This window comes from Argentina silus, assembly GCF_951799395.1.
Source record: "Argentina silus genome assembly, chromosome: 2".
NCBI classification, from domain to species: Eukaryota; Metazoa; Chordata; class Actinopteri; order Argentiniformes; family Argentinidae; genus Argentina; species Argentina silus.
In genome coordinates this window covers 19,422,372-19,447,803 of record NC_139656.1, presented here as the reverse complement: position 1 = coordinate 19,447,803, position 25,432 = coordinate 19,422,372, and the positions used below count along the sequence as shown (strand labels likewise).

Below are 25,432 nucleotides of genomic sequence, written 5' to 3'. Positions count from 1 at the left end.
AATCAATCAATGCAGTCATACCACATTAGAAGCAGTGCACATTTCACACACAACCACAAAAATCTCCTAATGCTTATTAAATGTGGCATTTGGTGAATTGGAAGAAAAAGAGAGAGGAAAGGAACAGGAAAAAAACAAATTCAACCAGTAAATGGTCTTTTCAGTCACCATGCACGATCAGTCTTAGCATGGGGTGGGAGACAAGGTGGTAGTGTTACTATGAGCCCTGAATACATTGGTTGTGTTCTAGATTGTCTTTATTGCAGTTCTGCAGATGGCTATTTTATACAGATGTAGTTCCTGAGATGTTGAACACTTCTCAAGATGTTGTGCGATCTGATCATCAGGGCATGATCCATTGATCTGTCAGCTTGGGTGAAGTGAACGACCTTTGAAACATTTCAGAATAAAGTCACTAAAGATAATAAAAATCAAGCTATTACTGCAAGCTTGTTAATGATTGGACAGATGGTGTAACCAGCCAACCAGCTGCTCATCTTGGAAATTATACATACATGTATGTATAAGTGCATAAGAACATTAAGGAAACATACTTTATATTGGATCCCAACCTGTTTTTTCTGATTCTCCCATGTATGTTTTTTTTTTACATTGAGTCCCCAATCTGCATACAACATTGAGTATAGGCCTACTTATTTGCCAAGTAAGATAATTGAAAAATGCATGTTCAGAATGCAAACATCCACAGGCTACTGTTAATATGTCTGACAGGTTACCAATAGGATTGAAAATGCATTAACCTTAGTGTTCTCTGCCTTTTCTCCTCATGGTCCTTCATGGGGCTGGGCAACTGTAAACAAATACTGAGCTAACTTCAACAATACCACAGGTTATTCACAGCTTTAGAAATAGATACAGATGTAGGAGGTGAGCTTGTCAGGGCAGAAACCATCTGATATTTCCCAAATGGCCCATTTAAGAGAAGTTGGAAAGAATACTATCTGTTATCTTACTTGATCACGATTATAGATCATGATTTGATTGATGTGCTCTTTAGACTATCAACGTGATTGAAAACCCCCCACACTCCACTATCCACACTAGCTTACCATTTAGAATACATTGATTCATTCTTAGAAGTAGACTTAGTGTGGATTTTGGAACATGAAATATGAATCCTTGAGGATGTCAGCTTTGACATCTGGGAGTGGCTTACTCGTTGCCAAGCACCAGAGTCCCTCTGAGTCCCTCTTCAGTCTGAATCAGAGTCTGAGTAATCTGAAACACAAAAAAACAGAAACACCACTTAGGCTGTAGTGAGCAATTGGCTCTGCATCCCCTGGGCCTGTCTCTAAAATATCGGAAGTGAGGGTCCTGCCTTGTTGTGGTTTGACCATAGAGATATAAATATTTACTCTAGAGGCTAAATCCCTATCTTTTAAATTCATTGCTTCTGTGGCAGCATAGGGAGAGTCATTGTGGGCTGTATCCATTTTAAAACAGTGGACAAAATAGTGAGCAATAAGTTGCACAAATAACCGTATTTCAAGTAGACAAGATGAAACATTATCTAATGGGAGTTATGCAGTTAGGGTAAAATACCTATTGTAAATGCCAGTGTTCGACCTTGACAGAAGATTTAATAGAGTGCTTTGTTTGGACCAAAACAGTGCTCTTGTGAGGAATCCTCCTCTCCTGCTGCTTCCTCCACTGGCCACCAGTGGCCGCCAGAGTCTCCTCACTGTGTTCACTGATTTACCTTATTTAGTTTATTGGCTACACCTATGTCTTCTTATCCAACCAGCATATAGGCCTGGCTCACATGCTACCCTATGTTCTATCGTGAGCCTACATTGTACTATGTACCTGAGTTTCTTCAGTGAAGTACCTATGTTTTGGAATATTGCAAACCTTGCCTTCTGTGTTATTGCTGCACTTGGGTCCACACCACTTAAACCCGTTACAGCTCTTCACTGAACATTCTTTATCATGTGATCTCATTCCTTGATCTCTACCAATTCATCATGGCCATTAACTCATATTTTAAAGCTAAAATCTACATATTGAATACATATTCCACATAAATATTATGCTGTAGAGTATTATGAGTTTTTAGGTTTTTTATGAACAGCTTAGTGCTGTCTTCTTCAAGCCAAATGGGACCCACTGTGTGTTTTCTCTCACCACTGGCCTATGTATCCTCTGACTTAACCATGTAACCCTAGTTACCCTTAGTTACCCACAGTTACCCACAGTTACCGATACCAGAAAACTGCATGTGTATTTTGATTTCCTAAACTATCCAAACATGTTTCATTAGAACTGACAAAAACAAAAACCCTGAACAAAGGCTAAACACTAAGTTTGTTTACTTTCTTTCTTTACTTCCTGTAATCATTTTGTGGGTGGAACAGGAAAAGACTTACTTGAAAGTTTCTGATGAATACTAGACTAAAAGCATGGCTAAGTAGTTTAGCTGTGATTTAAGGTAGGGTGCTTTTAGTCTTATCAGTCTTTTGAGCTATTTCAGTTTTTCCTACATTTGTTCTTTTCATTGTATGGCATTGCATTAGTCTCTACAGTCCTCTCTTGAACATAAGACAATAGTTGGAGAGAGACTATGTGACAGACATTAGGCGTTACCTGGAGTTCTTGGTGGCTCATCAGTTGACTCCCCTCCTTGCTTGAGGAAATTAGCCAGGTCATTAAAGATGACATAGAAATCCAGAGCAAAAATAATGGTGGCAATGAACCCGAACACCTGGAAGGGGAGGAAACCTTTGATGTCAATACAGCATGAAACAGCTGGTGAAACGAGAAGGGGGTCAAGTTTTTGACAAAAGCTAGCCGTAGTATGATATTCAGAGGCGATGAGGTAATGTGAAAGGAGTACCCAAACGCAGCTTGAAAGAGTTCAAGGAGTATAGTATATCAATATGTGGTCGGGATAGATAACTCTGTGCGATCAAGGTAAGATAAGAGATGTGTGGATGGCCACAGATCATGCTTTCATTTTCAACCTGTCTTTTTTACTTATTTTGATGATTGTTTTTAATTATCCCCTTTTTTACTGTTTATTTTTTTCTATAATGTGTATTGAGATTTTAAAATGTACTTTCAATAAAGTGTTGATGCTTTGAAGTTTAGCTTACCCCTGCGGCCTTGGAGGCCCCATCTGAATACTTGGACACTGAGATTATGGAGATGATAAAAAAAATGATAGATGCACTGACACAGCGCAGAAAATCCTTCAGGGGTGAAAGTAACAAAAAATTAAACATAAATATGGGATAGTAGGGATAGCAGTTATAATTACAAATGGACTAGAGAGTTCCCCTGAAAAGAGATTCCTAACTCAATGGGGCTCACCTGGATAAATTACTAAATACACAAATACACAAATAAAGAAATAAATATGAATAAATAAACAAATAGAGAGGCACTCACCGCAAGAGGCCAGTGGAAGCCTTTGAACCGCTCATTGAATTTGGTGGAATAGGCAAAGAGGAGGAAGAGGGCTGCCAGGAACTCAATGAGGGGAGCTGTGACAAAGGCAGCTGCTGTGGACGCCACAAAACACACAAAGGAGATGAAGGACAGAGCCTAAGAGAGGAGAGAGAGAAGGAGGGAGAGAGGGATAGAGAGTGAGAGAGAGGGCTTAGTATTGCTGCCAATAGTGATTCCAAAAGCAAACCTTGGTGCAGGATTATACATGCCTGCACTTACAGTATAATGAGGTAAAACTGATTATATTTGTGTACTTTAAGTGAAGTGTTCACCAAAACTCTTCCTTTCAAGCAATGTTACAGTGCTCCAAGGCTGCTCTACTTCCTGTCTCACCCACCCACCCACACATCCAGTCATGCAGTCTGGTAGCACTTAAATCCAACAAGATACAGCACAGCATTCTTTGTATTGAACACACCTTTGAACGCTCTTCATAATCTCTTCATATATGTCTTTGCAGTCTCTACACAAATTATATCTGTTGTGAGTGTTGTGTCTGCTATGTAAGCAGACAAGCCTCTCCTTCATGTCGATGATAGTACAGTCTGCCTACCTCCCCTGTTTCCTCACCATACATCATTACCAACATTGTATGTGTGTGTGTGTGTGTGTGTGTGTGTGTGTGTGTGTGTGTGTGTGTGTGTGTGTGTGTGTGTGTGTGTGGCACAGTTATTCTACATAGACTGCTGCCATCTTGTCTTTGTTACACAGGGTCATCAAAACCACAGATAACAGACGCTTGCCTCAGGGTGGGAAACTCCCCCAACTCAACACTATTTACACCACTCTGAGCAGAGCACACTGGATAGAGGTCAGCTGTAGTTTCTTGTCATGAGTTATGCAGACGTTTAGAATGGGCGCCTACTGAATCTTACTATTAGAATGTATTTTGTAATTGAAAAAAAGACAATATATACTATTTTTACTCTTTAGTATTTTTTATTTAACAGACCAAAAGTGAGAGGGAGACACAAAGAGAGATAGGAAGAAAGGAGATGTGTGTCAGTGGAACAGTGGGGACCTGGGTTCGATCCCACGCAGACACAGGCATGGTGGTGGCACTAGACCAACCCAAGGGCACACTTGTTTTGAATACTGCACCATGCGCAATCCATACACTGTTTCGCTTATCAGACTTTTTAAATGTGCTTGCAGGTCCTATGACACCCAGTTTGACGCATAAAGTGGATTGCCACACTGTAGTCCACACTGACTAGTGCATTTTTATAAACAGTTTCTACAAAGATTTAATCTCAACCAACCATAGAATCTAACAACTTCACACACTGTGGAACATTCTGTGATGACACATTTGCTGTCAATTGGATACCGCGAGATACTAACAAGTTAGCTACTTCATTTCAGCATTACTAAGTAATTCCAGGAAATAGGATCAGAAAGAACTCTAGCATGGCGTATTATGTTTTGCAGCTATCTCAAGCCACATACCTAACAACAGGTTTCTCATGAATTCCAATGGCTATAGTCCTACAGTACCCATGTGGTTTCCAGCACTAACAGTCAGGGGAGAGGATCGTATTCTAAGTGGGTGTAGAGAGAGGTTGTATTGTTTTGTGTGAGTGATCATTTTACCTTCGGTCAGTCAGCCAGAGCTCCCTGATTAGAAACAGAGGGCTTAGCTTCAGGCTACATGCTTCCTTTGTCAGTGTAAAGTAGAGTGTCCTTGATAGTCAATTCTCACACTGTATCAGAAGCTGAATGTCACATGACATGACATGACACAACAAGGAGGGTTCATGACAATACCATGTTCATGTTCAATCTGTTCTCATTTTACATAAGGAAGACACACACACTTATCATCATTTCCTGATTTGAGATTTGAAAAAAAATGGTATTTTGTTTTGGAGAAAGAAATCAGAAAAATTACTTTCATATCAGCACAGATCATGCATTTGCAACCTTGGGTTACATAGTTAATGGTAGGCATCCCTAACATAAGGTCAGTTTCTAATTTGAGCGAACTATCCCTTTTATTACAAATAACCACACAATCTGTTCTGTTTCTTGTAGTTTTATAATGTATTAGCTGTACTGTCATCAAAGTTGAAGCCTACTTGTGAGTGCCGTTGTTCGTATTCATACTTGATCTTAAACTGTATCACAAAAACTCCGAATATGACACTTAATTCAGGAACTGTTGCTTTAACGCCTTCCATGAAAAAAAAAAAAAAAAAAAAAAAGATTCCCTAGTCTAAATGAGAACCGTGTGATGGAGACATGGACTGACCTAAATACAAATGGGCAGAACTCAAGTGTTGTGTCAACTGTCGTTTAGCAAAATAACAGTTTGAATTGCTGTTATTATTTTCATAACTGCAAATACATAAGTGAAATTAAAAAAACTACACTAACTTCCATGGCATCGCGCCAAATAGATTTTTACGCGCCGCTTAGCTTGACAGCGATGTAGATACAGTAGAGAATGCACGGAAGTCATGACAGATGTTATTAACTTTAGTAGAATCCGACAAAACGAAGCTACTTTACCACTTCTGCAATAAGAAGCAGTCCTTTCCGTGAAGTGGCGAACTCTTTACTCGGGAGAAGAGAGAGTAGGACACTTTGGCGCGGTCGAGTCGTATCGGGTGCCTCGATGTCCCCCATTGCAAAGATAAAATTTTACTTCAATAATGGCTATAAGTCCAACGGGCTGAATGCGATGAGAGAGTGGAAAGTGCAAACCCCCAAAAAAGCGTGTTGCTTCTTGAAGTGGAAACGGAAATAATGACAGTGAGGAAACCCAGTTCACAAAAGCGCAACATCTGCATTCTACAGTTGTTAAGACTGTTATGGCAATGGCAAACCCGTGGCTATTGTCGAAATAACCGTACAGGAGCTCATTATTTATTTAAACAATGTTAAAATGTTGTGCCAGTACAAATTCCTACAGTGCTTAAACGCTCATTGAAAGGAAGCATTCTTTTTTTTTTTTTTACGTTTTCCTCTCAAAAATAATAGCAATGTTTAACTTTTTCATACAGGTCTGATAAGCTCATACTGTGAAGACAGGCCTACTGTAATACTGTGATTCGAAAAACATGAATGACGTAGAGGAAGATTACAACAATGAAGATGCAATAGAAATGTCATGACTAAGACTGCTTTAGAAATGATATAACTGTCAAACATGATTGATTATTCAAACTATTACAGAGAGAGATAGAGATGTATTCACTTCACAGTGTCAATTATTGATGTTCTTGGTTGATTGAATGTGATCCTCTTGAAAAGAAGGTAAGCATCCACACACCACAGGCATACAGCAATGAAACCCACTATCTGAAGAAAGGGAAAACATTTTCATATGAATGCCTTGTTACTGCTTAAATGTACAAGGATTACAAAATGTCTGTATTCAATTATATTGAAAATGAATATGCTTATATTGCAAATGTAGGATTACAATAAAGATGTATAACTATAGAGAATGTTGGTTAAAATATTCATGATGATTATTGTATCTTTGTTTACATCACAGGGCAGTTAATTGCTTACAAGAGGACGGGCAGAGGAGGGCCACACCCATATATTAGCCTATGGGTGTAGCCTTCTCGTATGCAATAATTAGGAAACCAGTTCTCTACGGCCCCCCAATTTAAAACTTCAAGGGGCGGTTTGCCAGACACAGATGAAGCCCACTCCTGGACTAGATAGCACCATAACTGAACATGTTATTTAGTCCAGGCATATGCTTAACCTGGGTCTTGGAAAACCTAGAAGAAATGTAATTTCTCTCACCCCTCCACCCAGGGTTCCTTTCACTGTGTAAGTGGACACAGCTATCATACTCAGGACGAGAATGAAGGCTGCTGCAAAGAGTGAGTTGAACATATCCTGGCGAGAACATAATAGAGGTTGCTTATTAAATGTTACTGCAATGTTGCTGTAAATTGAAAGTCCTGACATTTTCACAGCAGTAAATCAATGTTGTAAGAAAATGTAAACAAAAAGTGCTGTGTTGTGTTATATCAGGTCTCTTACAATGAGAGGCCAGAAGAAGACAGTTAGCTTCTTGTTTAGCTTCAGCATGTAAAGTAGAACCAGAGCAAGTGTGATGACAAACTCCATGCACGTAGCCGCAATGTATTTGGGCCTGGATGCTGCGGCAAAACACACAAATGCTACAAACATGGTCACCTGAAACAGAAAGAAGTATTATCATGTGAAAATGTGTTACACTTTGAATGATTGTCTTCACAGCTATTGTTGTCAACATTCATATACATTTAGGAATAGCATAAGTATACAATAAAAGTTCTTTACAATGCTGGTCCAGTTGTTCACATGTTATGTCTTGTGTTTTCATTAATTACTGTAAATAGCCTCCGGAGAGTAGTATATTCAATCTGTTAATGTAACAGTAGGCTTTTCGAGCTAATAAATTAAACTCGGTTGTCTGTTAGATATGTGTATAGCAAAGTAATCATTTTATACATGCATGTTCCTTTACATTAACATTTTTGACATTTAGCAGACGCTTTTATCCAAAGCGACGTACATTTGTCTAAAGTAAGTGAATCATCTATACATCATAAGAATTTTTTTTTATGGTAGGACCAGGTGCCATTGGCAGTCACAATGCTAGAAGAAGGAAGGATTACTTTTTTCTTTTTTTCTTATTAACAGTAGAGGAACTGTACTAAGGGGCAGTGGGGGCTGAAGAGGTCTTTAGGAGGGACAGTCAAGATGTAGCCTGAAGAGATGGGTCTTCAGTCTATGGCAGAAGATAGGTAGTGACTCTGCAGTTCCTCTCATTCCCCATCTCTGAATGAGTGACGGTTTTTATTGGACTACACACAGCATCATATGAGCAAAGTATTGCTGTTCATATGGAACGCAGGATAACTGTGTGGGTTTCCTTATGTCTTGCAGGGTCCATTGTCAACATTCGCTCTATCGACTACAGAGATCAGTATATTCAATCTACAGTTTTTTTCAGTTACAGGAACTAACGACATCTGATCTGTTTTGCTACTTCTGCTTTCTTATCTTCATTGCCTTGTTGCCACCAGTTTTATTAAATAATGTAAATTGCTAAAATAATTTAGTCAATATAAGTGCCTGGATAATGTTTTCGTGCAATGAACAAATATCTCCTGCTATTTGTTTAAAGTTTACACCAGCTGCTACTGGTTGAATCTGTGATGAAGGGGATTTACAAATACCCAATTTGTTTGTCAAATGATATGGAAAAATGTCTCACCATCTCTGCTAATTTCAGGACACCCCTCAATGATCTGAGAAAAGCAGTATCAACCTCCATGGCATGAGTGGGATTGCTTGTTTTGGAGTCATCTTCTGCCATGTTAATACAGTACTTCAAAAGAACTAACTCAGTGTCATAGCTTCCTCGTCAAGCAATTTCCCGTCAGAAGAAGGAAATGACAATGACGTTTCTCAGAATACTATATGCAGTGTTTTCTCACCTTTCACACATAAACTGTACTCGTTACCAATGTCCTCTATGTTATGTAATATCATACTGGCATACTCCTAAACCAATTAGGTATTTATTGAAACAATTGGAATATAATAATACATTTTGAATATAATAATAAGGCTTCAGTAGGAGTACATAATTTGAAGATTTCAAGCTGCAGAAGGTTTAGAAATACAATATTGGCATGGATTTCAATGATCTCTGAGACTGTCATCAGTAGAATTCCTGTACTTCATATAGGCCCAGCTAAAAAGCCTGCAGAGGGCTGGAAAAAGATCTTGTGGACAGATAAGACAAATATTATCATGTAGCAGAGTCATTGCAAGAGGAAAGTTTGGAGAAAAAATGAGACACAAAAAAGAAGATTTACTGCATACCACCTTATCTGTGAAACATGGTGTAATAGTATAGCTGCAACTAGAACTGGCTAGCTTGTCTAAAATGATTATGTAACTTTGGACGGCAGCAACAGAATGTATTCTGAAATATACAGAAACATCTTGTCTGCTCTTCATTAGATGGCGCTTCATCATAGAGTATGACTAATGTTGAATGATGAATGATAACTAATGACCCAAAACATACTGCTATAGCAATTAGGGACCACAAATTAGGGGCCAAAAAGTGGAAAGTCAATCTTCAGATTAAAATCCAATTTAATGTGCATTTAATTTCCTGATGATAACATTTTAGGCAAAAATACCTCAAAACACAAAACAACTGAAGTGCACAGTGCTACAGTGCAGGCCTGGCTAAGCATCACGAGAGAAGATACCCAGTGTCTGATGGGGTCAATGGGTTGCAAACTTCAGGCAGTTATTGCATTCAAAGGATTGTCGACCAAATAAACATGAGTGCCTAATTTTGACATTATATCAATCTGTGCTATTGCTTTTGGTACTTTTTTGTGACTTTGTATAAAAAGTGTTGTAATTTCTGAACGGTGAAACCAATATCTAAAAATACCCTTTAATGAAAGCTGACAATCTATACTTTAACCTCATAGTAGTCTATACTCCAAACCTTTGGAGTATACAACCAAAAGAAGAAAAAATGCTTCACTGTCCCATTACTTACGCAGAGCACTCTAGTTCCCTGGACAGATTCACCCTTTGCAGTGTGTAGGGAATCAGGATTACCCCTATATGGATTTGAAAGAAAAAAAAAAGAAAAAAAAGAAAAAAGAGCACAATCCCCATGCACCAGGAAGTGATTATGCGACACACGGAACTAGAAAGTCATGTAACAAAATCGAGCTAGCAGCTAGATAGCCCAGTGTGGTGTGTACGCAACCCGTGCACTTAAGCGAAATATGCGAAATGTCCCTGACCTGTATTTGCATTAACACATTTCAGAGAGCTGCAACACGAATATCCTCTCATCCTGCTGTCTGCTCAGCGCGATTAGTGACTGATCACCGCAGAATATTTGTTGATGAACGCGTTGGGCAGGCGCGAGCCCAAAGCAGCAGCATACAGCTCACTTCAAGTAGGTGAAAAGTCGGTGTTTATTCACATAGGTTACCATTCGTTCAGTAGGCACTAACAGAGCAGAAGGAACGTAATGTTACAAGTGAAATATTTAGCAACAGTTGCAACTAATGTATCAAGGTGCCTGGATTAATAAGTGTAAAGATCTCCTTTTGTTCTAATACCAGCCAATCACAGGCGACCAGTCTAGTCTTGTCACTTGACTTTAGTGCCTACCTTTTCGCCCCTACCACATCAGTCATATAAACCCTGTCATCCCATTCCTGCAGCGCCCATAACAACATTGTCCTTTTGACTTTTTCATAGACTATTGACTGAAGCAGAGACCAAGAAGTCAGGTTGCTCATAATGTTGTCTTCCTTCCAAGGAAAGCTGGTGCGGAATGGGGAAGAGAGGAAGGCAGTGGTTTGTATTTATATTATCTATTCATGATCTATTTCACTTGAGCCATTGGAATTGATTCCAACAGACTTTAAAGAAAGTTATAGCAGTATCTCTTTCTCTTCTAGATCTGCATAGAAGGTAATATTGCCAGTGGGAAGACAACATGCCTAGAATACTTCAGCAAAACCAGCAACATTGAGGTAAAACAATGCTATCTCTTGTGATGATTTTATAGGCTAGATTGAATTGTTATTGTGTCCATTTGTGTTACTTTCATCTTTTTGATTTGCCAGGTGCTGACTGAGCCAGTTTCCAAATGGAGGAATGTTCGTGGACACAATCCACTGGTGCGTGGACCTCACAAAGAGACTGTTTATTTTCATAAATGACTATTGTATGCGGATTATTGATCTCCTCCCATCCTTCAGGGTTTGATGTACCAGGACCCTACTCGATGGGGCATCACATTACAGACGTATGTCCAACTAACCATGCTGGACCGCCACCTGTCAACAATAGTAAGTACTCCATATATTTGTAAATCCACTAGTGAGTCTTCCAAACGCGCAAAGATCACCTTATGTCATAAACAAAAAACTTTGTACAAAACAAAACAAATAAATAATTCTCCCAAAAACACAGAGACACTCTTGCTGATTAAAAAGCCTTTATTTCTTCATGGGCTAATTCCTTTAAAATAACAGAGCGAGACAAACAAAGATTGTAGTCGACACTAGCGGCATCATCAGGACATCCTATCAACAGCAGAAACGCTCCGAAGAGCATTTTACAAAATTAACACTTATTCAAATCTGAGTGCACACAGATACATTTTTCTTTTATCACCTTAAGTTCATTGTAGTCTATGGCTGAAAGGGTCAGTGCTATGCAGGTTAAAGGAGACTTAGTACAGATAAAGATGCACTGGTGTCTTATCACTGTCGCTGCACACAGCTCCACATGTTTAATCAATGGTGGTCTCTCTTTCTCACAGTGTATGTAGTTGTACAAATACATGTCTTGTACATAATAATCATGGTCTGTTCTGTGCTCCTCAGTCAGCCCCTCTAAGAATGATGGAAAGGTCTATCTACAGTGCCAAGTACATCTTTGTGGAGAATCTTTACAGAAGGTACACTCGTGTGCATTGTGTGTTTCCAGGACTACTGTTTGTGAGACAAATCTTTGGGTCCAGTCCAGTTTGTTTGAAGGACATGAAAATGTTGTGTTCTCTGCAGTGGGAAGATGCCAGAGGTGGACTTTGCTGTTCTTAGTGAGTGGTTTGAGTGGATCACAAATAACATTGCCATTCCTGTAGATCTCATTGGTAAGCTGTCCACAAACGTCACTGTAGGGCCTGACCAACTACTGTTTGTATAGTTAAAAATACTTTGCACTACACTCGTAGAAAAAAGGGTTCCTTTTGGTTCCATGTAGAACCCTCTGTTGGAAAGGGTTCTTCAAAAGGTTCTCCCACAGGGACAGCCACAGAACACTTTTTTTCTAAGAGTGCAGACTGAGTGGGAGATAAGCAACAAAAAAAGCAAGTTGGCAGATTCTTAGATGTATCTTTCTGAAACTTTATTGAACTTTATCATTATGCCTTATTGATACTGTACACTTCTACAGTCATCTTAGTTTATATGATTTTGGACCTTCATATAGGGCTTAATCTCTTCTCTGTTGTAGTTTACCTCCAGACATCTCCCAAGACCTGCTATGAGAGGTTGAAGCAGAGATGCAGAGAGGAGGAGAAGATCATTCCTTTGGTAAGAGTTGAAGAATAATAAATAATCACCACTAATGTTGTGGTTAGTTGGCTTCACCCCAAAGTTTTGTGTCTATCATCTGCCTTTATCTCCCATCCTACTACCCCGTGTATAGGAATATTTAGAGGCGATCCATCAGCTGTACGAAGACTGGCTGATCAACCAGACATCTTTTAAAGTTCCTGCCCCAGTCCTTGTGAGTGATCAATCACTACCAAATAATGCCGCTTATTGCTTATGATATCCTGAAGTCTCTTATGATAACCACTAATTGGTCATGCCAAAGAATCCTTGTTTTTTATAACTAGTAAATGGTAGAACAATTTTCGTGATGACAGTTTCAGAGCATATATGAAGTATATCTAATTATTAATACTTGGTCTTATTTTCTTTTCATGCATCCAGGTCATTTCAGCAGACCACGACCTACAGAAAATGCTCCACCAGTATGAGGAGAACAGAGAGAGGATTTTAGCAGCAAGCAATGTGTGAACCAACATTTACATACACTCACCGAGAACTTTATTAGGGACACAATACTAATACTGGGTAGCGCCGCCCTTTGCTCTCAAAACAGCCTCAATGGGAAGGGCACTGAACTCATTGTCATGTTCATGAAACCAGTTTGAGATTATTTTCCTTTGTTATCATGCTGGAAGTAGCCATTAGAAGATGGGTAAATTGTGGCCATGAAGGGATGCACAGTGGAGTTTCTTCTAATCTCAAATTCAATTTTATCTGTTACACACACTGTTTAGATAATCATTTCGCTGACCAATGCATTTTTAAAGTTCTTAGTACTGTATTTGCTGTTGCATGTTCCATATGCAGGAACGGAAGTAGGTTACATTATTAATGAAGTACAAGCTTGAATGATATTTCTTCCAAGGTTGCTGACCAAAGCAGTAATGTATTGAGTGTTTTCATTTATTTAATTTGCTGACAGAATAGCAGTCTGGAATTGTACCTATAAGAACAGGACCAACAGTCATTGTGTAAACCTATTGTAATGCAGGTTGATTTATTTATTTATTTTGGATTAGAAACAAACTATTCAATAGAATGCCATTGTTTTAGTAAATGTCTAAAGAACAGTAACAATATACAATGTAATTGTATATCCTAACTATCCTATTAAAACCCTCTTAAGTCTACCATGTTGCTTGTGATGGTGTCCTCTGCGCTATATTGGACTCTTGCTTTTCTATAGTGATCTAAAGTCAGTGTGTCTTTATAACAAAGTGAATGATGGTGAAATAATTGAAGAAATTGGGGGCGGGTAATAGGGAACACTAGCATTAAAGGTGCAATATGTGACATTCCAGCTTTCTAAAAGCCTCCTAATGGTTGTAATGTTTAAACGGTAGCTGTCAGGAAATTAGGTCCCTTGGAAGTAATATTTCATTTATGTTTTACACTTTCTAAAGTGGAGTGTCCTACCCGACATTTGGTTTGTATACAAACATGTTACTGGCCAGGGGTGTTTTAGGGGAGTGGACTCACCGACTTTCTGTCTCTGGTGGCTGCCTCTTTGCGCATGCAGCAACACAACAGCTAATGTGCGACACGCCTGCAAATCCATTTCAGGGATTATATTATTATTAATATATATGCCATTTAGCTGACGCTTTTATCCAAAGCGACTTACATTGCAGTGAGTGCATACATTTCAGTATATATGGTCCCAGCGGGAGGATGTTGTTTGGAACTTAATTTCGCTGCGGTGGCAGATTTCCAACAGATTTGCGCCCTGCTCCTTTAAACATGAATAAAACAAATATAATAACTACATTACTATAATATGATGTTGGCATTCCTGATGTTTCTCAGACCTTCATATGGCATTTCAACCACTTCAAAACTTTGAACCCCCTTCAACCCCTAATGTCCATGACTGCATGTATTTTGTCTATTTTAAATAGCTTTCATTGACACAATAGTAATAGTGGATAATTTGAAACTCTCAGTGATGCATTTTTGGCTATTTTATTCTGGTAGCCCCAAGTCACCTGAATAAGGGAGTATATATGATCATATAGATTATGATTTAATGACGAAAATATGTGGGGGATGGAGGCAGGTAAAAAAAGTGGGAAAACGTTGGTTAATCCTATGAACTTCTCAAAACTAGGAGAGTTTGTTGATTCAAGCATTTATTTTATTCAAGGGAATTAATCATCATTAAAGGTCCAGATGGTAGTTTTGCGTGTTGATGCCCCCACTGGCCACACTGAAAATTTGAAAACGTGCATATGCTACATTTTACAATAGCATGTGCATATCCTTGTAAACAAACCAAACGTGAAATAGGCACGTAAAGGCCAGTGTCCTACCCTACAGCAGATTTTTGAAAACGCTTTGTTTGGACCAATACAGCACTCTTCATTAACTGTTCTTCATCATGTGATCTCATTCCTTGATGGTTACTGATTTATCATGGCCATTAGCACTAGGTTAAAGCTATAACCTACATAGTGGACCTTTAACTACAATACAGCAGAAGTTGATAATATCTAAATAGAAGTTAATCATATCTAAATAAAGTTATTTCACCATGACATGTTTGATGACATGACATAATCTGATTTAATTTCAAAATAAACATTACAGTGCATTCAGATAATGTCTAAGATACAAGGAAAATAAGTGCAGGATTGGCATATCATTTCAGTAACTTCAGTAAGGCATAGTTCCTAAACAAAACTTCCTTGGTAAAAGGATAGCTATTGCACACCTCAAAAGAAATTCAAGCATGATTACTGTTTTTATAAAAAGTCAAAATCACCTGATAAAAATTATAAAGCAAAGATCCGAAAAATACTGAGAAGGAATTAGATTCAATTACAGTTTTTTCTGAATGCTTTAACACTAACAGAGGTAGGAGTCAGGAACACAGTAACTGATGAAATCAGAGCGACTGTGGTTGACCATGTTGTCAACCATGGGATGAGCATAGAGGGGATGAGCATGAGGGAGGCTGGGCAACGGGTTCAACCAATTCTGAGCTGCTATACTGTTGCAGGTATCATCTGGATATTTCGAAATGAGAACCGGTAAGTAACTGTAAGTGCTGTAGTCTTACTGGTACAGTAATATGTACTGTACTTTCATAATGAGAAAGATCACTAAAACCTTTCAAATGTTTTTACAGAACTGCAAGAAAACCAGTATCTGGTGAAAGAGGTCGACTGCTCACCTCAGAGCAGGACACCCACATTGTAAATATGGTCATTGCAAATAACTGCATCAGACTCAGAGAACTGCAGGACCACATAATGGCAGATAACATCATATTCCAAAACAACTCAACAGTGTGAGTCTCTGCAGAGTGAGTCTCGTCTACTGAAACGCAATAGAATTAGGATGAAGCAGATGTACTCCCTCTCGAAAGAAACTCAGACCATGTAAAACAACTGAGATATGAATATGTGCAGGTTAGCTATACTATGCTATCATTGGTACTGGATCTGGAAGTGTATGGCGCTACATCATATTGACTGATCCCTGTCTTTTCGTACTGTACTACATTGTTTTGTCCTGTCTCTTTCAGAGTCATGGAGCTAGTTTTTGTTTTTGTTTTCTTCTACTGTGCTTTTGTTGTTTGAGGAGTGTTTTTTGAGGAAAAAAAACAAAAAAACCTTTTCCCCTTATTCGTATTGACAATGTGTTATGTTCGGAATACACATCCATACTTTACACATTTGGATATCTGTGTATATGTGTGTTTACTACATGTATGACAACTTTACTGCAAACTGCTGTGCCTTGCACACAGAAAAAGCAAAAGCCACAAGTGTTTTTCATTTCTATACTATCAGTGCGTAATTGGTGCTTCGTTTGTTTGCTTTTGCAAGAGATGTTTTGCTGGTTTGGTGTAAGGTTTTGTGGTTAGTGTGTAGAGTTTTGCAAAAATAGCCTTTAGTTAGTGCCTAAACAATCAGAAAAAACTGTAAGACATTCTTCTAGTCACTTTCATGAAATTAACAGCAATTTGTTTAGCTACAAAGGTGCCAGGTGCCAGTTTTTCAGAACATTTGATCTAAATCAAAATTATCCTGTTTATTCTGTTCCATGGTCCCTTCAGATGAAATTGAAAGACAGATCCAAGCTGCATCTGTTTGGTACCACATCAGCTTCAACTAAGACCATGTTTATGATCTCATGAAATTTAGTTGAAATATAGTTTTTCAGCAGTTTTTAAAATGAAGGAGGAACATAATCTAATAGTGGAACAGAATTGAGAAAAACCAGGATCATTTGAATCTAGATTAAATGTTTGGAAATTCTGTCCACTAATGATCCAGGTGCACCAGCATATAGGACGTCATTTCTTGTCATGCTCCACCATGACGTAGGTCCGTAGCAGCTCATCTTCTGGCTGCTGCGTGGGGCTCCTGCACTGCTGCAAGCTGGGGTTCTCCATGGCCTGGTTCTGCTGCTGCACACTGGGGCCCTCCATATCCTGGTTCTGCTGCTGTACACTAGGGCCCTCTACGATCTGGCTCTGGGGGCAGGCAGTGAGGTGGACAGCAGTGGGGTCCAGTACTGGAGCACATGTATCCAGGGGACTGGCTGGGACATAGAGAGAGTGTGGTGGCTCTTTGATAGTGTTCCTCCCTTCTGCTCCTGCACAGCTGCTGCACCCTGGAATACTACAGACATGCACCAAAGAGGGGTGGCACATGATTGGCTGGCTTTTGTCCCTGGCTGTGTCTGGGTGAGATGCCACACCGTGGTCATGGCAGCTGTCATGTGGCGGCACTGTCTCCTCCACAGGGTATTTCAGGTTCTCGTCCACTCGGTGGTCCTGCTGCTGACCCATCCTCTCTGCTAGTTCTCTCAAATCACAGTCCTCCTCATCAGCCTGGCACTCAGGATCCTTTAGTTCCTCTCTGTATCTTGGTACTTCTGAAGGAGATGCTCTATGCAGCTGGCTAGTCACCTTATGGCTCTTACCCTCTGTAGGCTGGTGTTTAGTAACAATGACTGCTCCTGGGATGTTAGGTTCAGGTGCTGTGGTGTGCATGGACTGGGGGCCACTTAGATCAATGTCAGCTTTGTTGGCTGCACTACTGCCCTCAGGTGTCCTCTCTTTAAAATTACGCCCACGTGCTCCAGGTTTAGGGCCCAGTGGTTTGGGACTACTGAATATTGGCTTCTGCCTTATGGCCAGGTCTGGGTAATTCTTCTGCATCTCCAAGATAGATCGGTCGTCGTTCAAAAAGGCACTGGTTGGTCTAGTTCCTGAGGAGTGTGTTTGTGTCTTTTCCAGGGGTTGGAGCTCCAAGTTGAGAGGTATCTGTGGGTCATCCGGCTGTCTGTCAGGTGTCTTAGGAGTACCCTGGTTCTCGCCTGTCAAGTCTCCCTGATTGGTCTCCACGGGTCCAGGATCTACCAGGGAACAACCAACAGAGAGCCTCCTCTCCTCATTTTCCATTTGTGAGGTGTCAATCCCAGTGTCCTTGACTGTCTCCTCTGCCCCCATTTGGCTGGGAGGTGCAATTACAGCTCTTCTCTGGAGAATCTCCAGACATTCCAGATGTGACTTTTGACTCATAGCCTCCACAAGGTACTCACACTCTATACGTGCCAGGAAAAGCTCAAAGCCCATTCTCATAGCTTTCTCAGGGTCTGTGTTGTTCATTTGTCTATATTCTGTGTCTGTCTTTAGCTGATATCCTATTTTTTCAAGGATACTCTTTGTGGCACTCTTTGGCAGAACTGGCTGGATGCAGTAGACAAACGGACCAGTGAAAGTCTGAGACAAAGAGAGCACTGCATTAATTAATCTACAAGAACAACTTTAAAAATACCATATTAACATAATTACTGGTCACGTACGAGAACGTCTACTTTTATGAAGTTGTGTATTTCAAATTTGATTTCACAATGCCTGGAAAACACAATGTTTTATTTTCAGCACTTACATTTGTATATGGAAAAATAAAGGTAACAAACAATTAGGCTGATGATTGTCATGATTGACATTACAATGGTAGTTTTTTTTACCTTGATGATCTTGATTTCCTTCTTCCACGGGTACAGATACAGATTTACGCAGATCATTTCTAAGACTTCTGTCGCTTTGATGAGCGCAATGAAGAAGCTGCGACAATCTTTAATGCCTAGTTTTACGCATTCAGAAGAAGTCTGGTAGAAGTCAAAGGTTGTAAACCTCTCACCGGGGTCTGTCTCTGACAACAAAAAGCGTTCAGCCTTGAGTGTAACCGGTGTCTCTTTGCATAGTTTCAGGTTGCCCGTGGGCCAAGTCTGATTGTAATAGTCAAGATATTCGTCGAACACTTTTTTACGCGCGACGACAGACATTTTTTCACCTACACCGTCCTTCATGGTTTTTGAAAGAGAATATAAACGTTTCTTTTCGGATTTAGCATAGGAACAAGGAAGTGAAACGAAAGTGCGTGAGCGCAATTGAAAGACAGCACAGTTTTGATGTGACAGGCGTCAAGTACGTAAACAATGCTAGACTAGAAGGCGGAAGAGGGATGACCAGAGATTGTATTACTGCTCTTATTTACTCTATGGTATGACTAACACACAGACTACATTTTTTCTTTTACCATCCACAATTGAAGAGGAGTCTGGAAACCGGTAAATTTGTGATGGGCTTGCATTGACGCATTATGTACGCATTTGCAGTCATGACAGAGATATAAAGCTTGTACAACTCTTTTGGCCAATGATTATATTTATTGACAAAAACGGCATTATTTGGAAGAGGTATTCTTCATTTAGACACTAACTCCACAGAGCGCATGACTGACATATGACTCACTGGTCTCTGAAGATAATTGTGTCATTTTATCCAACAGATGGTGCTACATTACAGGAAAGAAAATAGAGCAGCCACCTGTATGCTGAAAAGGTTATTTGAAACAATAAGGAGTTACACCATCCTATTTTAATGACAGATGTTTCATACAGTGAGAATTATATAATTGAAAATCAATCACCGTTTTAGTCAAATTGTGTGAAGAATATAGCAGAGAAATAGTGCTATTTATACAGTGCAATCGGAAAGTGTTCAAACCCCTTCACTTTTTCCACATTTTGTTATGTTACAGCCTTATTCTAAAATGGATTAAATAATTTTTTTCCCTCATCAATCTACACACAATACCCCATAATGACATAGCGAAAACAGGTTTTAATAAATGTTTGCTAATTTATTAAAAACAAAAAACTGAAATATCACATTTACATAAGTATTCAGACCTTTGGCAGCGATTACAGCCTTAAGTCTTCTTGGGTATGACGCTACAAGCTTGGCTATTTGGGGAGTTTCTCCTATTCTTCGCTGCAGATCCTCTCAAGCTCTGTCAGGTTGGATGGGGAGCATTGGTGCACAGCTATTTTCAGGTCTCTCCAGAGATGTTCAATTGGGTTCAAGTCCGGGCTCTGGCTGGGCCACTCAAGGACATTCAGAGACTTGAAGCCACTCCAAGACTCCTGCGTTGTCTTGGCTGTGTGCTTAGGGTCGTTGTCCTGTTGGAAGGTGAACCTTCACCCCAGTCTGAGGTACTGAGTGTTCTGGAGCAGGTTTTCATCAAGGATCTCTCTGTACTTTGCTCCATTCATCTTTCCCTCAATCCTGACCAGTCTCCCAGTCTCTGCCGCTGAAAAACATCCCCACAGCATGATGCTGCCACCACCATGCTTCAGCGTAGGGATGGTATTGGCCAGGTGATGAGCGGTGCCTGGTTTCCTCCAGATGTGACGCTTGGCATTCAGGCCAAAGAGTTCAATCTCAGTTTAATCAGAACAGAGAATCTTGTTTCTCATGGTCTGAGAGTCCTTTAGGTGCCTTTTGGCAAACTCTAAGCGGGCTGTCATGTGCTTTTTTACTGAGGAGTGGCTTCCGCCTGGCCACTCTACCATAAAGGCCTGATTGGTGGAGTGCTGCAGTGATGGTTTTCTTTCTGGAAGGTTCTCCCATCTCCACAGAGGAACTCTGGAGCTCTGTCAGAGTGACCATTGGGTTCTTGGTCACCTCCCTGATGATGGCCCTTCTCCCCCTATTGCTCAGTTTGGCCGGGTGGCCAGCTCTAGGGAGAGTCTTGGTGGTTCCAAACTTTTTCCATTTAAGAATAATGGAGGCTACTGTGTTCTTGGGAACCTTCAATACTGTTATATTGTATTGTTGTTGTACCCTTCCCAAGATCTGTGCTTCGACACAATCCGGTCTCGGGGGGTCTACGGACAATTCCTTCGACCTCATGGCCTGGTTTTTGCTCTGACATGCACTGTCAACTGTGGGACCTTATATAGACAGGTGTGTGCTCTTCCAAATTATGTCCAATCAATTGAATTTACCACAGGTGGACTCCAATCAAGTCGTAGAAACATCTCAAGGATGATCAATAGAAACAGGATGCACCTGAGCTCAATTTTGAGTGTCATAGCAAAGGGTCTGAATACTTATGTAAATGTGACATTTCAGTTTTTTATTTTTTATAAATTAGCAAACTTTTATTAAAACCTGTTTTCGCTTTGTCATTATGGGGTATTGTGTGTAGATTGATGAGGAAAAAAATTAATTGAATCCATTTTAGAATAAGGCTGTAACATAACAAAATGTGGAAAAAGTGAAGGGGTCTGAATACTTTCCGAATGCACTGTATATTATATTCTAGTGCAAACTGTACAGGCTATTGGAAGTTGAAAAAAGTCAAAGCAAAGTCCTCAATATGCATTCAAATTCGGATAAACTGTTGAAAATGTTCTTCATGATCGATTGAATTATTGCGATTCAAATACATTAAATGGTGGCATATTCTCTATAGGCATGCCCTACCCTATGCTCTGTAGTAGTCTCTCTGTTCTGCTAATTTATCAGCTTTGCCCTATCGAGCACACATCCCTCATTCTGATCCATGCAGGGAGGTTGTTTTTCTCAGCGGCTAGGTGATTGATGCCACTTATCCCAGCAAACACAACATTTTCCTTGTCAATAAGAGACTGAGATGATTGAATAGGAGAGATGAAGAGAGAGTGCATAGGCTACCCTTCCTCAGTTGAACAGTGTTGAGGATAAGATAATTGTATTAAAACTCTGAAGAGATGTTTAGGTGTTTGGATCCAATGGAGATACAGTTACGGAGATACATTACTGCCAATATCATCGTAAATAAATACAGTACAATTCACAAATGTGTACCATGATCCATAAACAAAAAACACAAATAGAATTTACTCTCCACAAACCAACACCTCTTGATTTGTATTCATAAAAAAGATTTGAAAAAATACAAAATGAGTTGTGAGTAAATGCTCTAAAAAGTGTAAACAAACATCATAATTTGTGAATAAAAACAAAAGCAGTGACAAACATATTTTCCAAGTTATTTAAAAAAATGTGGTGTCCAGTCCATACAACAAATGCATTATCAATCATGTAGCAATAACAACCCTGAAAGCCATATACAACTTTAAATTTGAATACAAATCTATATGGCTAAGTATTTTCTTTTATAAACAGGTACAACAAAACGTCTCTTCGCGTTAAAAGAATAAACCGTCAGAACAGCATGAAGTTGAAACTCATCTACTGTTGGGAAATCAGCACAGCCTAACTTTTTTCCCGTGTAGACTCAGTGAAACCAATGATCTTAATAAACTGACAAATACCGGACATAGTTTATAGAACACAACAGAAAGGCTAACAAGAAAACAAGGCATGATGTAATCAAACAGCGTTTCGTGATTGGCTGGAAAAAAAAATCTGCAAAGATCTTCGATTGCAGTGGAGATACCTAAGTCTGCTAAAGCCCTGCGTTTGTGGATCAGTTTTGCATGGGGAAGGGGAAAAGTTAGTGCCAAAATTCTGTAAACAGATCCACAGACTGTCGAATCCACAAATGCAGATTCGACAGATCTAACTTTTTTTTTTTATAACTTTGAAAATATGTTTGTCACTGCTTTAGTTTTTATTCACACATCTTGATGTTTGTTTACACATTTTAGAGCATTTACTCACAAATCATTTTGCATGTATTCAAATCTTTTTAACAAATACAAATCAAGAGGTGTTTGTTTGTGGATTGTGAATTACAAGTACAAATCAAGAGGTGTTTGTTTGTGGATAGTGAATTCTATTTGTGCTTTGTGTTTTTTGTTTATGGATCATGGTACACATCTGTGAATTGTACTGTATTTATTTATGATAATATTGGCAGTAATGCTGCGTCCCAATTCTCTTTTCTCCTTTCCCTGAAGCGTGGACTTGTGGGCAACGCACATGGATTTAAAAGCATTGGTGTAATGCTTTTAAATCAAATAAATATTCCACCTGACCTGAGGTTACTGCTCTCATCACTTCCCATTGGCCACAGAGAGTCCATACATACTGAAGAAGGCCATCTTTCTTTCCAACACAACAGGAAGGACAACATAGTTCAAGTGATTCCACACTCCCCAGCCAATGTGATCTGGGTGCAGTATTCTAACGATTCGCTGTGGACTTATTACCCAGAGTGCAGTGGCATTAGATGAAATTAGCTTTCCTCTGGCACACTCTAATAGGAGCCTTGCACTGGGCAAAGAGGGTAATTAGGAGGAGAGCCACGGCACAGACCATCTGTTCTTGCTCATTTACATTAGCCCACCCCCCAAACACTCAGAGGGGGAAATGGCTGTCAACACTGAGGATATCACAACATATTTCTATGCATTATACATGCTGCTGGCATTCAATGGGGAGAAATGTTTGGGGAAAACATTTGGTCAATCTGGATAATTATGCACCACTCTGCACTTGTATTTGCTACAAACATACCTCGCCCTCATCAAACACCTCTGCCCTCCCCTTCCGCCTACTACTAGTAATGCTACTCTTATTTCTACTACTACTAGGTGTACATTTGGCATAACCCAATATGGATTGCTAATACGGAAGGTGACTTCTGCTCTATACTCAGAGTAGCAGAACTTAGCTAAAACTAGCTAATGAAGCTAAAACAGTCCCACAGAGTCAAATCAGAGAGGTCCAATTTATTTACTTTCCCCAATATAATAAATTAATGAAAACTCTAATACAAAACATGGACATACGTTGACGATTGTGATTATAGTAAACAATAATCAATTTGTCACACAGGACAGTTGTGTACAACAGTGGGGGCAGGGAAAGAATACATTGGAAGTGTACATGTATAACAGAGAATTTCACAAGACCAGAGGGAACTGCATTTTTAGGTAGGTATCTGATAGGTATCTGACTAGGTGTTCCAACACAGCTACAGTGCAGTTCTACTGACATGTAAAGGCAGAGACAGTTGCATTTCTACAGTGTCTGTATCACAATACACACAATCTAAGATTTTGTACTATTCACTGAATTGTACTTTTCCGATTCCAATTCATGAGACCCAAGCCCATCATCATTGTATCATGTATAGCATGGCTACACTAGCTGCATCTACATAGTAAGCATAGAATTCTCATTGTCAAGTTATTACACAAAGGATTTCCAGCCCAAATATGACTTCATTTAATGGAATTTACATGACAATACTGATCACAAATGGACTATGCACAAGTGCAAAATCCAGAATTTGGTTTTGAACTGCTATTGAACAAACTCTCTCAAAGTCATTTGATGAGGAGTGACACTCAGAATGTTGTCGAGTGTGTGTGTGTGTGTTTGTGTATTGTACAACTACATTCTTTTGATAAGATGACTTTCCGCAGTTGTACACATTGATAAAACTACTCTAAATAAATAACAGTGGGCCATTTAATGTTCACCTGTATTAATAACCATTTTCCCCACAATGTCAGCAATTGAATCATGCAAGGAATTAATTTATAAAAGATTCTTCTAGGATTAATCAGCTTAGTTTTCACTTCACATAGGGAGTTGGTGAGAGAAATGACAGAGACAGGGAAGGAGCGAGGCAGTGAGAGAAACATTGAGACAGGGACATAGAGAGAGAAAGAAGTGTTGATGCCTAATGCAAAGGTAACAGGAGGTCAGTGACTCTGCAAACACAAGTTTATATACACAATCCAAATATTTCTGCTGAAGGTTCTTTTTTTCTGTGGTTGCAATGATGAAAATAGACATCTCTGAACAACTGAACAAAGCAACAAAAATCCATAGAACACTCATATATTTGGAAAAGGAAAGCTCTTGATTTTGTTAATTAGTGTTGCATTAAAGGGATGTTGCACCTTTAGCATTTTATGTCCTGGTTTAGCCCTGAGGTTGGTTGTAGTTGATTAACCAAGACAGTTTTTACTTACATATTTTGCTTCCTTACATATGGAGTAGTCATTGTAGGGAGATGTAGGGCCCCATTCATTCTGGAAATATGTCCAAAACACCTTGCAGACACTCCAAACCAACTCATATTATGACATAATCCTCATCTGAAGATTTTGTCTGCATTACATTTTTGATAAATCATTTTACTACACTGAAATCTACTTTAGCATTTTGTTACCATGACAACAGAAATGCTAAAGTGTATTACACCTTAACAGAGTGACTTTTCAGAAAAATACTGCATAAGAAGTCTTCAGAGAGGGATTCTGATTCTGAGTTGGAGTGTCAGCAAGGTGTTTTGGACATTATCCCAGAATGAATGGGGCCCAAAGTATGACTACTCAATATCTAAAGAAGCAAAATATGTAACTAAAAACTGTCTGGGCTAATCAACTACACCCAAGGTCAGGGCCAAACTAGGAACATTGTTTAAAGAAGTGGAGCATCCCTTTAAGGTATCATGGCTACAGTGTAAAGCAATTCCAGCATTTAGATAAATATTATGTACATAGGCTGACTATACAGTAGACCCACTGTATGCTTGCTAAAATTGCTTGTTCTCATATTCAAG

General features: G+C 39.4%; 4 protein-coding genes across 6 annotated transcripts; 1 reads left to right on the top strand and 3 right to left on the bottom strand.

The window, feature by feature from the left end:
• Nucleotides 1-27: 27 nt before the first annotated feature.
• On the bottom strand, nucleotides 28-6,267 carry cmtm3 (CKLF-like MARVEL transmembrane domain containing 3). Of its 2 annotated transcripts, XM_083697346.1 has the most exons (5): nucleotides 5,980-6,267; nucleotides 3,409-3,564; nucleotides 3,114-3,209; nucleotides 2,605-2,722; nucleotides 28-1,239 (listed from the first exon to the last, which is right to left on the bottom strand). In XM_083697346.1, the coding sequence occupies exons 1-5, from the start codon at nucleotides 6,094-6,096 to the stop codon at nucleotides 1,214-1,216; spliced, it is 513 nt and encodes a 170-aa protein (XP_083553472.1). In that variant the 5' UTR covers nucleotides 6,097-6,267; the 3' UTR covers nucleotides 28-1,213. The 2 variants fall into 2 exon arrangements, with proteins under 2 accessions (XP_083553472.1, XP_083553473.1); XM_083697347.1 differs by lacking the exon at nucleotides 3,114-3,209.
• Nucleotides 6,268-6,409: 142 nt separating this feature from the next.
• cklf (chemokine like factor) lies at nucleotides 6,410-8,846 on the bottom strand. Its single transcript, XM_083697348.1, has 4 exons — nucleotides 8,696-8,846; nucleotides 7,474-7,629; nucleotides 7,231-7,326; nucleotides 6,410-6,771 (listed from the first exon to the last, which is right to left on the bottom strand). Exons 1-4 carry the CDS (start codon nucleotides 8,795-8,797, stop codon nucleotides 6,664-6,666), a joined length of 462 nt encoding a protein of 153 aa, XP_083553474.1. The 5' UTR covers nucleotides 8,798-8,846; the 3' UTR covers nucleotides 6,410-6,663.
• Nucleotides 8,847-10,095: 1,249 nt separating this feature from the next.
• On the top strand, nucleotides 10,096-13,922 carry tk2 (thymidine kinase 2). 2 transcript variants are annotated; one of them, XM_083689078.1, is made up of 10 exons: nucleotides 10,096-10,420; nucleotides 10,790-10,827; nucleotides 10,932-11,006; nucleotides 11,100-11,153; nucleotides 11,235-11,324; nucleotides 11,865-11,938; nucleotides 12,045-12,133; nucleotides 12,496-12,575; nucleotides 12,691-12,771; nucleotides 12,981-13,922. In XM_083689078.1, the coding sequence occupies exons 1-10, from the start codon at nucleotides 10,252-10,254 to the stop codon at nucleotides 13,065-13,067; spliced, it is 837 nt and encodes a 278-aa protein (XP_083545204.1). In that variant the 5' UTR covers nucleotides 10,096-10,251; the 3' UTR covers nucleotides 13,068-13,922. The 2 variants fall into 2 exon arrangements, with proteins under 2 accessions (XP_083545204.1, XP_083545205.1); XM_083689079.1 differs by having other exon boundaries at nucleotides 10,287-10,420; nucleotides 10,729-10,827; nucleotides 12,981-13,920.
• Nucleotides 13,923-14,725: 803 nt separating this feature from the next.
• Nucleotides 14,726-19,006, bottom strand: LOC310801081 (uncharacterized protein). Its single transcript, XM_083665046.1, has 2 exons — nucleotides 18,585-19,006; nucleotides 14,726-18,333 (listed from the first exon to the last, which is right to left on the bottom strand). The coding sequence occupies exons 1-2, from the start codon at nucleotides 18,924-18,926 to the stop codon at nucleotides 16,900-16,902; spliced, it is 1,776 nt and encodes a 591-aa protein (XP_083521172.1). The 5' UTR covers nucleotides 18,927-19,006; the 3' UTR covers nucleotides 14,726-16,899.
• Nucleotides 19,007-25,432: the final 6,426 nt, after the last annotated feature.

Excerpts from the sequence above, each read along its gene's own strand:
- cmtm3 (XM_083697346.1), bottom strand. The coding sequence starts at position 6,096 with ATGGGGGACATCGAGGCACCCGATACGACTCGACCGCGCCAAAGTGTC. Across the intron at positions 2,723-3,113 it reads GGGCCTCCAAGGCCGCAGGG|GTGTTCGGGTTCATTGCCAC; the intron begins GTAAGCTAAACT and ends CTCCCCTTCCAG. Across the intron at positions 1,240-2,604 it reads TGAGCCACCAAGAACTCCAG|ATTACTCAGACTCTGATTCA; the intron begins GTAACGCCTAAT and ends TTTGTGTTTCAG.
- cklf (XM_083697348.1), bottom strand. The coding sequence starts at position 8,797 with ATGGCAGAAGATGACTCCAAAACAAGCAATCCCACTCATGCCATGGAG. Across the intron at positions 7,327-7,473 it reads TCTTCTTCTGGCCTCTCATT|GATATGTTCAACTCACTCTT; the intron begins GTAAGAGACCTG and ends TGTTCTCGCCAG. Across the intron at positions 6,772-7,230 it reads AAGGAACCCTGGGTGGAGGG|ATAGTGGGTTTCATTGCTGT; the intron begins GTGAGAGAAATT and ends CCCTTTCTTCAG.
- tk2 (XM_083689078.1), top strand. The coding sequence starts at position 10,252 with ATGTCCCTGACCTGTATTTGCATTAACACATTTCAGAGAGCTGCAACA. Across the intron at positions 10,421-10,789 it reads CAGCATACAGCTCACTTCAA|GAAAGCTGGTGCGGAATGGG; the intron begins GTAGGTGAAAAG and ends CTTCCTTCCAAG. Across the intron at positions 11,939-12,044 it reads GTGGAGAATCTTTACAGAAG|TGGGAAGATGCCAGAGGTGG; the intron begins GTACACTCGTGT and ends TGTTCTCTGCAG.
- LOC310801081 (XM_083665046.1), bottom strand. The coding sequence starts at position 18,926 with ATGAAGGACGGTGTAGGTGAAAAAATGTCTGTCGTCGCGCGTAAAAAA. Across the intron at positions 18,334-18,584 it reads AGGAAATCAAGATCATCAAG|ACTTTCACTGGTCCGTTTGT; the intron begins GTAAAAAAAACT and ends TCTTTGTCTCAG.